This window comes from Pristiophorus japonicus, chromosome 5 (assembly GCF_044704955.1).
Source record: "Pristiophorus japonicus isolate sPriJap1 chromosome 5, sPriJap1.hap1, whole genome shotgun sequence".
NCBI classification, from domain to species: Eukaryota; Metazoa; Chordata; class Chondrichthyes; family Pristiophoridae; genus Pristiophorus; species Pristiophorus japonicus.
Genome location: NC_091981.1, coordinates 129258194 through 129275917, shown reverse-complemented (window position 1 = coordinate 129275917; position 17724 = coordinate 129258194). Strand labels below are relative to the sequence as shown.

Below are 17724 nucleotides of genomic sequence, written 5' to 3'. Positions count from 1 at the left end.
TTGATTGAGTTGCTCCACAAAAGTTTCCCAATCATCTCCCTCCGAGAATTTCTCCAGGATGCCCACATATTCTCTGCATCTTTGGGTTCGCTATCTGTATCTCGTCGGCAGTTGTTGTGTATGGAGAAAGAGTCAGACTGAACACGGTGAGCTCAAAGTAAAGTGTGACCGTAGTCTTTTATTGCAGGTCTCCAGAGTGCCTTTCCAACCAGTGAAGCCTCCTTAAATACCTGTGCTCCCAAGGGATTATGCCAATGGCTGAGCCTTCTGGTGGCTGTACAGAGTAAATACAAGGTTACATATATAACAGTTATGTTCTAATAAGCTCTGTCATAAGCTCAAATGTGCTTTTAAGGTCATCCTGAGACGCTGGTCGAGGTGCAACCAACATCTGCACTAGCACCTGGTGAACAGGAGGAGGAGGAGGAGGAGCGTGACACCACCATCACCACCACTGAGCCCGAGGAAGAGGAGGAGGAGCATCAGCTGACAAAAAATGTTGAAGGGGATGAACCTGCTGCCATCTCAACTTAGATGGAAGAGGCGCCGGCACCAAGCAGCATGCAGCCGGCAACGCCAAGGCGCATTATATTGTGCACGCTGACCCCACGGAGGACGGGTCAGTGAGGTCAGCAATCGCCTCCCTCGGACCAGCAGTTAGAGTGCTTGATCTCCATGTGCTCTGAGATGGTCGCGATCCGTTGCGAGCTTCTCCAGGGGTTCACTCAGTTCGCACGTGACTTTTCACAGGTGTCTGCTATGCAAGTTGAGCTACTGGAGGGAGCACGGCAGACCCTAGAAGGGGTATGTGAACAGACCGCCGCAACCAATGCCCTTCGGCATGCGCTGCTGGCTGAACACAGCGCTGCACCCCAAGGTGTCGTGTTGGGTCAGAGTATAACGCCGAGCACTCAAGCGAGTACGGAGGATACACTTCCTCCTGACTCGTCAGACGAAACACCAGCTTCATCTTCCACTCCAACACCCCCACCACGGTAGGAAGTCTTTCCGTCGCCCGCCAGCTTCGTCTTGGTCTCTGGGGACCAAAATGGGCGGGTGGTGCTAAGACAAGGGGGGGGGGGCCGTACAGGACCTGGAGGGAAACGTGGCCATAGGTGGGGGGGTTTGCAATGTGACCTCATTCTGTTCATGTTAATGTTTTAAAGTGTTAGAGTGTTAGTTAAATTTTTACTGCTAATGTGCGTTCATAGTTGGCGACGAAGGGGGTGTTGTCAAAAAAATGTTTTAATTCTTCTGTTTGCAATAAAATGTTTTACTGAATTTAACAATTGTTGTGCATTCTCTTATAATAACATTATTAAGTTTAGTTAAGTAAAGCATTCATGCAAATGTCGAACAACAATGGACAGCCCATGCAGGCAAGGCTAAAACATAACAAATGCAACTTTTGTTTAACCGTAACTGTGACTGTCCCCAATTTAAGTTCATACAAAGCGTTCATTTGAGCTGCTGACGCAACAGCTTTGCAGCCGCGTAACGGTCTTCTGGGGGGGGGGGGGGGGGGGGGGGAAACGGGGGCAGGACCATGGCTATATCACCAGACTAATTGCCCTCCCCGAGGTCCTCACCAGCCTCCTCCTCCTCTCTGTCTGGCTCTTCGGTCTCCCCTCCTTCTGGAGGTGGACCTGCAGCCCCATCTGGCATTTGTTGTCCTCTCCTTATAGCTAGGTTGTGCAACACCACAATAAACTCAGCGAGCTGGTCAGGGTGGTACTATAGGCTTCCCCCAGAGTGTCCAGACATCTGAAGCACTGCTTTAGGACTCCAATTGTCTTTTCGACGAAGTTGCGTGTACCTATGTGGTTTTCGTTGGAACGTTTCTCAGCTTCAGTGATGGGATTACGCAGTGAGGTCATCAGCCAGCTGGCAAGGCCCTATCCTTTATCCCTCAGCATCCAACCGTGACCTTTTGGTTGATTGACAAACAGGTCAGCGATGGCACTCTCACGCAGGATGTGCGCATCATGGATACTGCCAGGAAATGTAGCATTTACAGTCAAATATTTAGTTGCAGTCGACAACAAGCTGCACATTCAAGGAGTGGAATCCCTGTTACGAAACACCTTCGTGTTCTGTAAAGGGGCTTTCAGGGCGATGTGCGTGCAGTCTATTGCTCCCTGCACCTTGGGGAAGTTTGCTATTCTCGAGAAACCCAGAGCTCTCGCAGTCTGCGCCTCCCTGGTGATAGGGAAGTCTATGAAGTCCATCCTGCAAGCGTAAAGGGCTTCAGTCACCTGCCGAATGCAGCAGTGTGGGGCGTGCTGAGAGATATGACAGATGTCGCCAGCTAAAGCCTGAAAAGAACCCGATGCGTAGAAGGATAGTGCCGCAGTAACCTTTATCTCAACGGACAGTGCGGTCCTGATGGTGCTGGAAGGCTGCAGTTCCCCCTTGATGAGCGGGCAAATCTCATCAATGACCTCCTTCCGGAAGCGCAGCCTCCTAAGACACGCATTTTCAGACAAGTTGAGGTAAGATTGCGTTTCTTTGTATCTTCGTTGGCTGTGCACTCACCTCCTCTGTCTCCGCATTACTCTGCCACCTCTTCAATTGATCCTTTCAGAAACTCGCATGTGAGCAGTTGCAAGTAATGGCAGAGAAAGCATAGGCTCCAGCACTATCAATAATTATTTTCAGTTGCTATAAATGCACTTTTTAGTTGAAAAAATGCCTAATCTACTAAGCTATTATTAGTACAATTAAATATAAATATAAATGTGTGTATTTATCTGTAAAGACCCTTAAATAATTCTCAATATATAAGCTAGAATTTTTTTGCTGCCTCCTCCCTTCCTCCGAAATTTAAAATAGCGCCTGTAGTGCCCAGTTCTGTGAGGAAGGCCCAGGAAAAGCAACTATTATGTAGCGATGTTCTCGGTGAGCGATCAAGCCCGGCGATGTGCTGAAAGTTCCACTCGGTGATGTGCGGACAATCACCTCAGCGATCAGCTCGACGATGTGAGCCGAAACTTGGGGGCTTAATTTTCCGCCGATGTTCCAGCCTGAGTTTCCATTTTTTGCTCAAAATGGGCCATAGGCGGCCATTTTCGGTGATATATGGGCGATGTGAAATGGAAAGTCTAGCCCCAGGACTCTCGTCTGGAGGTAGCAGCTACCGGGGACAGCTTGAGTGCAGTGTTACTCCAGGAGCGACACGGCAAGCTGAGACCGGTGGCCTACGCCTCCCGGGTTCTCACAGAAGAAGAGGAGCTTTTAGAACTGCGCGCGACATCTGTTAGCAACTTTTTGGGCAGTAAAACATTTTCGGTCGCTCACAGGGTTAGCTACAGTGACTCTACTGACCTGTCACACCCCGACACAAAGGTTACTGGACGGTAGGATGAAAGATGGGACAGTGAGCAGTAACAGGATTGCCCGCTGGCTTTCTTAGTTAGACCTGAAGGTCGAAAGGCTAGGAGAACCAAAGCTAGCCCCGAACCTGGTTTATCCGGGAACAGCTCATGTGTGCTCAGTGGAAGGAATGTGGGATGTAGATGTAGGATTCCGAGCAGGGGAACATCAGACAGGCAGAGACATTTATGTAGATGGGTCTAGTTCAGTGACCGGAGAGAGAAAAACAGGCTGTGGGATTTACGATGCTGAGGCAGGGATAGAAAAGGCCATAAAACTCCCCAACACTAAGTGCACAGCAGGCCGAACTGGCAGCTGTAGGTGTATGTGGTCACTCACCCAAGTGAATTCCCAACTCTCTATACAACATGTTCAGACTCCATGTTCACTTGTAACTCCTGTACAGAGTATTTAGCAATGTGGGCTAGGCGAGGGTTTAAGTCCTCAGACGGGAAGCCGTTGGTGACGGCTCCTGTAAAGTCCTGACCCTGCAGTACAGACTTACACGAGGCACATGCTGAAGTCAAGGTCACTCTGGACCTGCACCTTTATTTCACAGCTCTCGAGTGCCACACTTGCCTGAGACCTGCCTTTATATACCTGTGTGGAACAGGTATGCAGTGTCTCCTGCAAGTGCACCCCTGGTGGTAAAGTATGCTTGTGGTTACAGGTCATATCTAGTTACAGTCATGGAGAGCATGGTAAGATACAGTTTATATACAGTAGTGTGAGATACATGACATCACCCCCCCGCTCCCCCCCCCCCAGGGTCTTATTGTCTTTATAGGTTCAGTCTCTCAGGTGGTCTACGCTCTCACGTGGAGCATCTTAGTTGTGGTCCAGTTGTTTGCCTTGGTGCCTGTTTTTCTTTCGGTGTGATTGCTGGTATCTCGCCTGGGCTGTCTGTTTCGATTGGTGTGATTGTTGTTGACTCGCCTGGGCTGTCTGTTGAGACTGCCCTTTCTTCAGGTTGTTCCCTCTGTCTGTCCACCAGGTGTGGTGTGAGTTCCACATTGTAGTCTGCCTCTGGTTCTGCAGTGTTGTTGGTGAATCTACTTTTTACTTGGTCTACATGCTTCCGGCAGGTTTGGCCATTGTCCATTTGTACAACCAGTAGCCCGTTTCCTTCCTTGCCTGTTACTGTCCCTGCAAGCCATTTGGGACCCCTGCCATAGTTTAGCACAAACACTTTGTTCCCTCTCTCATTCCACCTTCCCCTCGAATTTCAGTCATGGTACTCAGTTAGCTTCCGGCGCTTTGCCTCAACAATTTCATGCATGTCTGGGAGGATTAACGAGAGCCTAGTCTTTAAGGTCCGTTTCATCAATAGTTGCGCGGGGGGAATCCCAGTCAACGAATGCGGACGAGATCTGTATGCCAGCAGCAGTCGCGACAGGCGGCTCTGCAGCCTGGGATCTTGGATTTTTAGCATGCCTTTAATGATTTGCACTGCTTGCTCCACCTGGTCATTGGAGGCCGGCTTGAACAGTGCAGTCTTAATGTGACTTATGCCATGGTCAACTATAAAATCTTGAAATTCTGCACTGGTGAAGCATGGACCACTATCACTGACCAATATGTCAGGAATTCTGTGCGTTGCAAACATGGTTCTAAGGCTCTCCACAGTGGTGGAAGTGGTGCTCAAGTTTAAAATGGTGCACTCGATCCACTTTGAAAATGCATCGACGACTACGAGGAACATTTTGCCCATGAATGGGCCCGCATAGTCTACATGCACCCGCGACCACGGTTTGGTGGGCCAGGGCCTTTGGGGGGCCTCCTTGGGGGCATTACTGAGTTGGGCACAAATGGTGCACCGCCGGACGCAGAGCTCCAAGTCCGCATCAATGCCAGGCCACCAGACGTGGGATCTGGCTATGGCCTTCATAAGGACGATCCCCGGGTGCTCGCGGTGGAGCTCCCGGACAAACGCCTCTCTGCCTCGCAAGGGCATAACTACTCGGCTGCTCCCAATCAGGCAGTCTCTGCCTGTAGTGATAATTCATGCATGCGCCTATGGAAAGGTTTGATCTCCTCGGGGCAGGCATCGCGAGCCTCTGCCCAGTCACCAGTTAAAACACATCTTTTGACCAAGGATAACGTGGGGTCGCTGGTCGTCCAGGCTCTGATTTGGCGAGCCGTCATGGGCGAATCTGTGGATTCAAAGGCATTGATTGCCATGACCATCTCACAGCCCTGTTCATCGGACCCTTCCGTGGTCGCCAGGGATAGCCTGCTAAGTGCGTCGGCACAGTTGTCTGTGCCTTATTGTGTAGTCGCAAGACGCCAGCATGAGTGGCCACCGCTGAATGTGCGCCGAGGCGTTGGCGTTTATTGCCTTGCTCTCGGATAGCTGGGACGTGAGGGGTTTGTGGTCGGTTTCAAACGCAAACTTGGCCCCCAAAAAAGGTATTGGTACATCTTTTTGACACCGTACACGCACGCGAGCGCCTCCTTCTCAACCATACCGTTCCCGCGCTCCGCCCGCGAAAGTGACCTGGAAGCATAAGCAATGGGTTGTAATCTACCCGCATCATTGACATGCTGTAAAAGGCACCTGACCCCGTACGCTGACGCATCACATGTAAGAACTAGCTTTTTACCTGGGTCAAAAAAGGCTAAAACACTGTTGGAACATAGAAGGTTGCGTGCCTTATCAAAGGCGCGTTCTTGGGTGTCCCTCCAAAACCAATCGCACCCCTTTGAGTAGCACGTGGAGAGGCTCCAGCAGCATGCTGAAGATCTGCATAAAGTTCCCAAAGTAATTGAGTAGCCCAAGAAAGGCGCCCAGTTCCGAGACATTCCGGGGCCTGGGTGCCAGACGAATTGCTTCGGTTTTGGATTCTGTTGGGCGGATTCCATCAGCTGCAATCCTTCTGCCCAAAAATTCAACCTCGGGCGCGAGAAACAGACACTTGGATTTCTTAACTCTTAGTCCTACCCGATCCAATCGACTTAGTACTTCCTCCAAATTGCGGAGATGGGAGTCAGTGTCCCTGCCCGTGATGAGTATGTCATCTTGAAACACAACCGTCCCCGGGATGGACTTGAGCAGACTCTCCATGTTGCGCTGGAATATAGCAGCTGCCGACCTGATGCCGAATGGGCATCGATTGTACATAAAAAGGCCTCGATGGGTGTTGATGTTGGTGAGTAGCTTCGACTCGGTCAGTTCTTGCATCATATACGCAGATGAGAGATCTAGTTTCGAGAAAAGTTTTCCTCCAGCCAATGTGGCAAATAGGTCCTCCGCTCTGGGCAGCAGGTATTGGTCCTGTAGGGAGACTCTGTTTATGGTAGACTTGTAATCCCCACAGATTCGTACGGATCTATCAGGCTTCATGACGGGGACGATGGGACTTGCCCAGTCGCTAAATTCCACGAGTGAGATAATGCCTTCCCGCAGAAGCCGGTCCAGTTCGTGTTCAATCTTTTCCCTCATCACATAAGGCACAGCTCTAGCCTTGTGACGGACCGGTCTAGAATCCTGTGTGATGTAGATTTTAACTTTAGCCCCTTTGAAGGTGCCCACACCTGGCTGAAAAAGAGATGTTCAAAACGACTTAGAACTGTTGAGCAGGAGGTCCATTCAAGTGATGACATGGCGTGAACATCATCCCATTTCCAATTTAGTTTTGCCAGCCAGCTTCTCCCAAACAGTGCTGGGAGATCTCCGGGGACAGTCCACAGGGGAAGTCGGTTCACTGTCCCTTTGTGTGTGACTGAGAGCATGGCGCTGCCAAGGACTGGGACGATTTCTTTGGTATAGGTCCTTAGTTTGGTGTCGATCCTTGTGAGTTTTGGTCTGAGTTTTAGTCTGTTGCTTTTGTGCGGCCACAGCTGTTCAAATTGTTGGACGCTCATGAGAGATTGGCTAGCTCCCGTATCCAGTTCCATGTTGATGGGTATCCCGTTGAGTAGGACCCTCATCATTATTGGAGGAGTCTTGTTCTAATAACAGTGGACATTGATCGGTGTCCCTGTTTTTCTGCACATGCGAGCCAGATGCCCTGTATAGTTGCAGTTTCTGCAAACAGCATGCTGAAATCGACACCACCTTGTTGAGTGCCTTCCCTCACATCTCCAGCACAGACCGCTTCCATTGTTTCCGAAGGATGGGCTGCGTCTGGCTGATCTCTCTTGAGCTTCTCTCAGTCTGAGGTTGATTGCTCGCATTGTGGGTTGATGAGGTGTGAACGGTCGTTCATGTGGCCCTTGATGGCTTCTGGCGCCACTGCCTGCTGTTGAATGCCTGCTCTCCTGCCTTTGTCTATGTGTGGGGGTAGCTGCTTGTTTCACGCTGTGAACCCCTTGTTCCAATGTTACGTTAGTTGTCGTACCCGCAGTATAGATCAACCTCGTTTCTTCTTCTCCTGCCAAGAATATCTGTGCGACCAGTGCTGTTGTCTCTCGGGTCAAGTTCTTGGTCTCTATAAGCTTTCGGAATATGCCTGCGTGGCCTATTCCTTCAATAAAAAAGTCTCTCAGTACTTCTCTCCTTAGTTCATCGGAGAACTCACATAAACTAGCCAGCCTCCGAAGTTCCGTCACAAAGTCGGGTATGCTCTGGCCCACACAGCGTCTGTCATTGTAGAACCTGTGTCTGGCCATGTGTCGGCTGCTCGCTGGCTTCAGGTGGTCTCTCACCAGTGTGCTCAACTCCTCAAACGACTTGTTTGCTGGTTTCTCGGGTGCCAGCAGGTCCTTCATTAAGGCATATGTTTTCGAGCCACAGCTGGTCAAGAGATGGGCTCTTTTGTCTGTCTCATCATCGCCCAACCAGTCTTTGGTTACAAAGCTTTGCTGGAGCCTTTCCATAAAGTCCTCCCAATTGTCTCCAGCATTGTATTTCTCATCTGAGCCATTGGTAGCCATTCTGTGATCCCAAAACTTGTCGCCACTGTAAAGTCCTGACTCTGCAGTATAGACTTACACGAGGCACATGCTGAAGTCAAGGTCACTCAGGACCTGCACCTTTATTTCACAGCTCTCGAGTGCCACACTTGCCGGAGACCTGCCTTTATATACCTGTGTGGAACAGGTATGCAGTGTCTCCTGCAAGTGCACCCCTGGTGGTAAAGTATGCTTGTGGTTACAGGTCATATCTAATTACAGTCATGTATAGCATGGTAAGATAGTTATATACAGTAGTGTGAGATACATGACAGCTCCCTTGTTAAAAGTCATTCTGGACATCACAGGCCGGGACCAGAAGGAATGAGAAAGCTGACACACTGGCCAAAACAGGGGCAGGAGAAGGGACACCTTGGGACTCCTATCACTGTGACAGATCATGGCTCTAACAGGCAGAGAGGGGCCCAAAGAAGTACAATTGTCGCCTGATTTAAAACAGGTTCAGCTACGAAATGCAGACCTTAAGAGTAGTGATTCGAGACAAGGTAGACGGGAGGCCTCTAGCGGGACCTTTCGGAGCTGCAGACGTAGCAGTAAGACAGGGAATGCTATTTAAAGGAGACAGTTGGATCGTGCCTGGGCAGTGCAGGGAAGAATTCTTGCAGCTAGCTCATGGGGGTCCAAGAGCTGGACATCCAGGGCCAGAAACAACGTGGAATAAAGTGGAGGCCATGGGATAGTGACCCGGGCTTAGAAACTATATGAAGGATTGTCAGAATTGTCTCGTTGTATCGCAAACAATCCAGACACCCACCGGAGGAAGGCTCAGTTGGGACACACGAGGAGGGTAGAGGGGCCATGGCAGTCGATACAGATAGATTTCATAGGGCCACTGCCTACCTCAGACAGAGGCAATAAATATTGCCTGGTGTTAGTAGATCTTTTCACAAAATGTTTACAAGCTGTTCCTTGTCGGGCAGCCACCGCAGCAGTCACAGCAAAGATTCTGGTGCAAGAAGTATTTTCACGCTGGGGACTGGCCCAGATAGGGGAATCAGATCAAGGGAGTCATTTCACCGGAGTGGTAATGCAGGCCACCCTAAAGCTGTTAGGGATACAGGGGAAATGACATGTGGAGTCTAACCCCCAATCGTCAGGTCCAGTAGAAAGGACAAACCGGACCTTAAAAGAGAGGCTTAGGAAAGAGATAGGAAATACCCCAAAGAAATGGGATGAGATCCTACCCCTAATACTGATGAGCCACCGAGCCAGTCTCTCTAAGAGTACGGGGCACTCCCCGCATGCACTGATGACAGAGACTTATGAGGACCCCAGCTCATAGTAGCACCAGTCCTGACCAAAACGCAGGTTAAAGAGGTCACACAGGACAAGTTTGCCAGAGATCTGTATGATACTCTGAAAAGGTTGCATTGGGAAGCAGGTAACAATATGGGCAGACAGCACCGGCAGAATAAACTGCTGCTGAAACCCCGGGTTACACAGGAATGAAGGGTAGGGGATCAGGTAATAATCAGGAATTAATGCAGAATAGAGGCATTTGAACCATTGTACAAAGGACCATATAAGTAGACAAGGTAAGCCCTATGGTCTATACAATCCAGCTGCCAAACAAATAGTGGTTTCACATAAACCAATGTAAGCTGTACAATCCCGGAGAGAAAAGTAAAAAGCGCGCCAAGGCCCAAGGAACTGTGATGAGTTTAATTAATGTAAGCCTTCCAATGTTGTGGGATGATGATGACGGAGACGTAAGGGACGGAGCATTAAGACAGAGTGGTCGGGTGTCACGACCTGGGGTGCCCTGGACGCCTCATCGATCTCCACCCCAAGTCTCCAAAAGCCCAAGCATCGGGATAAAGGAAGAAGGAAGCAGTGACCTAAATCATGTAAATGTACATGTGTATAACAAAAGGAGGACCTGTGAGGGAAGACCCCGCACAGGGATGGATTATTTCTTTAATTTTGTTTTTAGAGAAGCGAATCAAGCCAGGGACACATGATGAGATGGATGCTGCGGATAGGCCTGTGGATGGCCCTGAGTATAGCAGGATGGGACGATCGGGGAGACACCGAGACATTCCTTACATACGGGTGTATGGGAGGAACCGGCCCCACCGTAACTCAAGGGGGAGCAATACGGAGCAACATGGGCACAAACGCCTGTGCTCACACTGGGAGTTGGCCAGGGTGGTTAGGATCAAATTCGACCAAATACTCCAGATAAACCGAGGGTAAACTTGGGATGTCCTGCCCAAGGGTACACGACCAGAAAGGTACGGGTGAGAGAGGGTAGACGAGTTTGTCTGGAATGTAAAGGGAGTACCCCCAAGGGAGGGTGGTGGTGGTTACAGAAAACAGACAGGAGAAAAATTAATACATCCACAGAATGGGAGAAATTGGGCAATAGCTCAAACAGGCAGACCACAGGAACAAAAGAAGGGGCAAAATTGTGTTGGGAGAAATGGTGAAAGGAGGAACAAGGAATTTATGTCTGTGTGGTTGGATCAAGCCACAAGTACAGGGGAGGTGTGGCGATTGTTTTTAAAATGACAATGGCAGGAATCCGGGTCGGGTATGAATTGGACGCAGGGTTTTGATTCTTGTGTGACCTTGAAACCTCCAAAAACAGTCACTGCAACCGAGCTGATCGCGGGCAGATTAAAACCTCTCCCTAAAGTGCTGGAGATTCCAAACCAAGGAGTTCCATGTTCTGTTCTAACTCCCGAGCCCAAGAATGGGCTGGTGTTAATCCCAACAGGGAAAATGTTGTATCATACTGTGTATTACGAAGTAGCATCGGTTATTCTGAATTTAACAGAGTTACAATTACCCCAGTGGTGCCCACCAGAAACAGAAAAGTTATATGAGCGATTGTTAAGGGAAATGTTTAAGCAATTCTATCAAAAGAATTATGGGGATGAAAGTCAGGGGGAAGCGTACAAACCGATAAGCAACAGCCAGACGGGCTGGGGAAGACGAAAAAGAGGATTGATGAATAATGTGGCTACAGCATTTAATACAGGAACATCACTGGTCAATAGTGTAGACAATGCGCAGTTGCAAGTCCAAGTAGATAACTTAAGGGACCAGTTAAAGTAAATACTGGGGGTGGGTAGTGACATAGGAGGGTAATGAACTACAGGAAGACCAGGTGATGACAATCCATTTGAAGGAGACGATAGCTGAGGTGGAGACACACACTCAGACCATCAATGCTTTAATAAAGGAGGGTAGAAACATGTCAGATCAAGCTGCTCAGAATGACATGTGTGTCATGTACGAGTTGGTTATTAAATGAATGACGCAGTAATTTAGAGGATTTAAAACAAGGCCACATACCATTGTGGGTCAGTAAAAAGCACCAAAAAGCTTTGAGTGTCTACAATAACCTCCTGAATTTGTGCCAGCTATGGTCAGCCTCCGAAGCGTACCCAGTCCCAGTCAACTGTGGTCAGAGTAAACAGTCTATAATGGAGATAGTGCTTAGAATACCGGGTGGAAAACATTGGGGTAATTCGGAAAGGGGTACATGTGAAACATCATAACACCCCTCAGTATGTGGTGAAATTGGGAGACTCAATAACCGATGTTAGTCTGGAGGGATGTCAGAGAAGAGGTACACATGTGGTATTGTGCCCCTATCATCTGAATCTTTCGACCGGCTGGTATGTGAGTTAAAGTACGGGGAAGGGCAGCCTATAAGTTGTATCATAGAAGTGACGGCTCACAACCACATCCCACCCCAGGTTGCATACAAGGGGAATGGGACATACTGTGTCACCACCAGTGAAAGTCGATATAGAATACACCATGACACTTGGTGCCCAGTTAAAGATTCTACCTTTTGCTTCAAACCCCAGGTAGAGAGACAAGTAGCACAAGAAAGTATAATTCCTCTCTCAGACCGCAAACATATCAGTATTACAGTCAACGATACTTTACCGAACCTCTAGGGATACATATTGAGTTTTGGATACGATATCCTGCTGTTACCCGAACATTTGACTGAACTATTAAAGAACATTGAGCTGTCCTACAAACACTATTGCACGTTACACTAATAGAACAAAAAAGTAAGGGAGGAAATCGAGGAAATGATTGCCCCTCCATAGTGGGATGTGGAACTCAAAATTGAGAACCCACCTTGGGTTCGAATCGCATCACACTTGTTAGTTATTGTACAGTTAGTAATAGTGTTGTATCTATCATCTTGTTCTGTAAGTTAAAGCAAATGATGAGGGAAGGGAATCTTGAAGGGTTAGTAAAATGAACCAAGGCCAAAGTGTTTGTAAAAGTATAAACTGAAGTCAGATGGATTAAGGCCAAACGTTGTTTTTGTAGTAAAAAGTATGTAACGTATAGAGATTTGACAGGTGACTGCAATACACCCAAAAAGGCTCAGTAAAAAGAAGCCACCTCGAGTAATGTCTCTGAGTTTATAAACAAGAGACAGTAAAGTGGGAAGTGCAAGGGTTTACACGTTTCGTGATCAGGGCACAGCAAGAGGCCATGGACTGAAATGGTTTAAACAAAAACCTGTAGGACTGTTGGACTGGAGAAAGAGTGCCAGCCTGAGGCAGATGGTGACTCGTAACAGATTAATGCAATTACTGTGGTCAGGAGTGAGACCCGATTAACATCGAGACAAAGGGTTTTGATACAGTCAAGCAGAGAAGCCCGTGGATTAATTGGCTGGAGGGGAAAAACAAGTTCCCTATGGAGACTACAAGTCTGCGAAAATCCAGGACCACAAAGGATCCCACAAGGCATGCATTTTTGGATAGCGAGGCATAAAAGATAAGGGGCTAGACTTTCCACTTCACATCGCCTATCTATGGCCCATATATTGCCCAAAATAGACCTCTATCGCCATTTTGAGGAATAAGTGGAAACTAGGCAAGAAAGATAAGCCCCCAAGTTTCGGCTCACTTCGCCAAACTGATCGCTGAGCTGATCGCCTGTACCTCGCCCATCCCAACTTGCGGCACATTGCTGGCCTGATCGCTTGCAGAGAACAAGGCGAGGTCATAGTTGCTTTTCCCGGGCTTTAAAGAAAGAAATGGGCACTACGGACACCATTTTGAAGATCGATGGGTGGAGGCAGCTAAAAATATCGTGCTTAGATAATTGAGAGTTATTTAAGGGAGCTGTATAGATAGATCTACTCAGATAATTAATTATATTTAATTTTAATAATAGTAGCCTCGTGGATTAGGCATTTTTTAATGAAAAGTGCATTTATACCAAGTGAAAATAATGAATTATTGAAAGTGATGGGGCCTAGTGTTAGACTGGGGCTGGAATAGAGAGAGTATTAGACGGAGATTGGTATACAGACTGGGGCTTGTATAGAAACAGTAGTTTAATTGATTGACATTCTTTAGTGAAAAGTGCATTTATAGCAATTGAAAATAATTACTGATGGTGATGGTTTCTGAAAGGATCAATCGAAGAGGCGACAGAGAAATGCGTAGACGGAGTCAGGAGACAGAGGCGGCGAGCGTACAGCCAACGAAGGTACAAAGAAACGCAATCTTACCTCAACTTGTCTGAAAACGCGTGTCTTAGGAGGCTGCGCTTCTGGAACGAAGTCATCGATGAGATTAGCCAGCTCATCAAGGGGGATCTTCAGCCTTCCAGTACCATCAGAACCGCACTGTCCGTTGAGATGAAAGGTTACTGCAGCCCTAGCCTTCTACGCTTCTGGATCTTTACAGTCTTCAGTTGGCGACATCGGTCATATCTCTCAGCACGCCACACACTGCTGTATTCGGCAGGTGACTGAAGCCCTTTATGCTCGCAGGATGGACTTTATAAGCTTCCCTATGACCAGGGAGGCACAGAACGGGAGGGCTTTGGGTTTCTCCAGAATAACAGACTTCCCCAAGGTGCAGGGAGCAATAAACGGCACGCACATTGCCCTGAAAGCCCCCTTAAAAAACGCAGAGGTGTTTCATAACAGAAAGGGATTCCACTCCCCCAAGTGTGCAGCTTGTTGTCGACCACAAACAAATAATCATGACAGTAACTGCTACATTTCCTGGCAGCATCCATGATGCACACATCCTACCCGAGAGTGCTATCCCTGACCTATTTCTCAATTAGCCAGGAGGTCACGGTTGGATGCTGGGGGATAAGGGATATCGACTTGCCAGTTGGCTGATGACCCCACTGCGTAATCCCGTAAATGTTACATGCTGCTGGTTCAGATCACTGTCCGGATTGTAACATGGTTTATGTAGCACATTTAAGAATGACAAACTTAAATTCAATGCAGGAGATTCATTGTTATAATAAAAATTTGCATGCATGCATCAGTAAAATATTAAATATAAAATTTGAAATAGAAAATGGAACTTACTGTTAACATGGTTTTATTAATACAATAAAGAATGTTCAACTTGAATTAAATGCAGGACATTCATTGCTCTAATAAAAATTTCCATGCAAAAATAAAACATTATATATAAATTATAAAATATTAAGTGCAAATTATTGTTAACATGGTTTAACTAATACATTCAAGAATTAGATTCAATGCAGGAGATTCATTGTTCTAATAAAAATTTTCATGCATCAGTAAAATATGAAATATAAAATGCAACTTACACCAAGCTATTCCAGCATTTTCTGCACTGGTCAGCCCCCCTCGCCTCATGGGATGCAGATGAAACCACGGCTGCAATCTCCGCCCAAATTTTTCGATGGACACGGGGTGGCGGTTTCCCATACACACCCAGTATCAAATTGGCCCACCTGACATGCAGCTCATCGACCAGGGACTCGTTTGCTTCATCACTAAAGGGTTTAGCCCTTTTCCTCTCTGATTCAGTCTCTGAAGTCATTTTCAGAATGGATATACTATTATACAATTATTTAGATTTAAATTTGATTTTTCCAATTGGAATTGCTGCAAATATGTCGAGTTCTCTCTCTCTCTCCCTCTCTCTCTCTCTCTAGAAACGCGGTAAAACCAGTCAGCCGGAAAAAAAATCTCACACAAGCGCAGGCCGTTTCTCGGGAAGCTTTTGACTTCCTTGTTCGGTGAGCGAACGCGACATCGCCGAAAAATCAGATCGCCCATTCCACATCGCCGGCCTAAGGCCGAGTGGAAAATCGCAAAAACAAAAATGGGCCATGTAACAGCGATCAGTAAGGCCAAGACATCCTACTTCGCTGGAACAAGGCCCATTTTTTGGGGCGATGGCTACCTAGTGGAAAGTCCAGCCCAAGGAGTTATCTTTGGCCCTGCCAATTCCGTGCACAGACGAGTGGTGGAAGCAACAGTTGACGAGGTGCGAATTGTGGCCATTCAAACAGATCCAAACCCATCATTACAGCCATCGAGACTCACCCAGACGCATTAACTGAAAGCAGCCCAGCAGGAGACTTGTATAAATTGGTATCATCGGATGGATATACATGAAGGAGCTCACAGAAGTAAAACACCTCAGAACAACAGGTCAAAAGGAACAACGACCACGAAGGGGAACAACGGAAAGAAGAACAAGAGAGAGAGATGACAAGAAGGAAACACAAGCAGAAGGAGAGACAAACGGAGAAACAAGCAGCCGGGACCTGCCATCTTCCCGAATCTACAATCGACAACAGCAGCAACTGGCTGGATGGGTGATTGTATGTCTTTGATCAATCTCCAACAAGTCTTGTTCTGTAACTTTTAGTTGGTTTGTGTGTAATAAACTAACAGTTGGGTTTAAGCTAAACTTTGCATTACCTGGAGTCCTTCCTGTAAATCCCAAGGTCTATGAATCAAGGTAGAGTGGAAAACACCATACAGGCAGGGACAGGTTGGTAGAGAACCTTTGTCTTATGGAGGTTTAATGCAAGGACCATACACTCGTATGCTTTGGTGAAGGTGTTGATGATGGTTTGAAGTTCGACCTCAGAGAGTGTGCGCAAACACAAGCGTCGTCTGCATACTGAAATTCAATGGCAGATGTTGGAACAAACTTGGTTCTGGACTGGAGGTGACGGAGGATGAACAATTTCTCATTTGTTCTGTAGATTAGCTCCACTCTACTGGGGAGCTTATGGAGGGCGAGATGGAGCATTGTGGCAAGGAAGATAAAGAGCAGAGCATTGGTGCGATGACACAGCCTTGCTTGACCCCGGTCCGCATGTGTATTGGGTCTGTGGTGGATCCGTTGGTCAGGATCACGGCTTGCAGGTCATCGTGAAGCAGGTATATCAATGCTGAGTGTCTTGGTGAAGTACTGATGTAGCAAAGCTTATGAAGGAGCAGGGCAAATTGGACAGCAACTTCGGATTTCTGCATTTAACTGTGCATGTGCGGATGCCGGACATTGCTGTCTGATTTACTCCTCAATAATGGTGAGCGCTGATAGCCTCACCGCTATTATTAAACACAAAATCCGAGCCATTATGTTTAGCTTCCAAGCTAAATTACTGAGAAACTCACAAGTAAAGATTGCGTTTGCCTGATATGGAGTGCTCAATCTTTCACTGCAAGAATACATTCTAGTTACCTCCATCCAGAGAGCTTAAATGCTGATTGGCAGACTGAACCACTGCTTGTTACGAAAGTTAATAAATATCCTGTTATATATTTGGACTCGAGAAGAAAAGAGAAAGAGCATAATATTGAAAAGCTTTGAATGGAAATGGGACCCCAGCCAGTCGAGTAGGGTCTACTAAATAATCATGTATATCCTTTAGTAACCGAAGGGAGGGCATGGGAAAATAACATGGCCAAGTAACAAGAACAAATTATTAATAAATCTTACCTTCTGTAGGACGTCGCAGTTGTCGTGCAGACTGTGGACTCATTAGGGGTTCTCTCTGCAAAGAATAAAAGAGGTTACTCATTTAATATCAGAGATATTTTCTTCTTCTTAGGCAGTCCCCCAGAGTCGAGGATGACTTGCTTCGACACTAAAAAATGAGTTCCAAGGTGACTGATGAGACCAATGCGGGATCTACAGTCTCTGTCACAGGTGGGACAGATGGGTGGGAGTTATACGCTCCTTCCAATGTTTGTACTTGGCTTCCGCGTGTTCCCAGCAAAGAGACTCGAAGTGTTCGGTGCCTTCTCGGATGCTTCTCCTCCACTTTGAGCAGTCTTGAGCCAGGGATTCCCAAGAGTCGGTGGGGATGTGGCATTTTTTTCCCCAAGGAGACTTTGAAGGTGTCCTTGAAGCGTTTTCTCTGCCCTCCTGGGGCTCGCCTGCTGTAACATAGCTCAGAACAGAGCACTTGCTTTGGGAGTCCAGTATCAGGCATGCAGACAATGTGACCCGCCCATTGAAGCTGACTGACCACGCTCTATGCCTCGATGCTACGGATGTTGGCCTGAGAGAGAACGCTGATGTTGGTGCGCCTATCCTGCCAATGAATTTGCAGCATTTTGCGGAGGCAGCATTGGTGGTATTTCTCCAGTGCTTTGAGGTGCCTACTGTACATAGTCCATGTCTCTGAAGCATTTAGGAGGGCAGGTAT

General features: G+C 47.5%; 1 protein-coding gene across 3 annotated transcripts in view; it reads right to left on the bottom strand.

The window, feature by feature from the left end:
- The window catches only part of LOC139263884 (uncharacterized), a 58950-nt gene that overhangs the window by 33147 nt on the left and 8079 nt on the right, over positions 1 to 17724 (bottom strand). For all 3 annotated transcript variants that reach the window (XM_070879952.1, XM_070879953.1, XM_070879950.1), the window contains exon 2: positions 17013 to 17067. In XM_070879952.1, coding sequence (XP_070736053.1) covers positions 17013 to 17067 — 55 coding nt within the window. The remainder of the gene's footprint in view (positions 1 to 17012; positions 17068 to 17724) is intronic.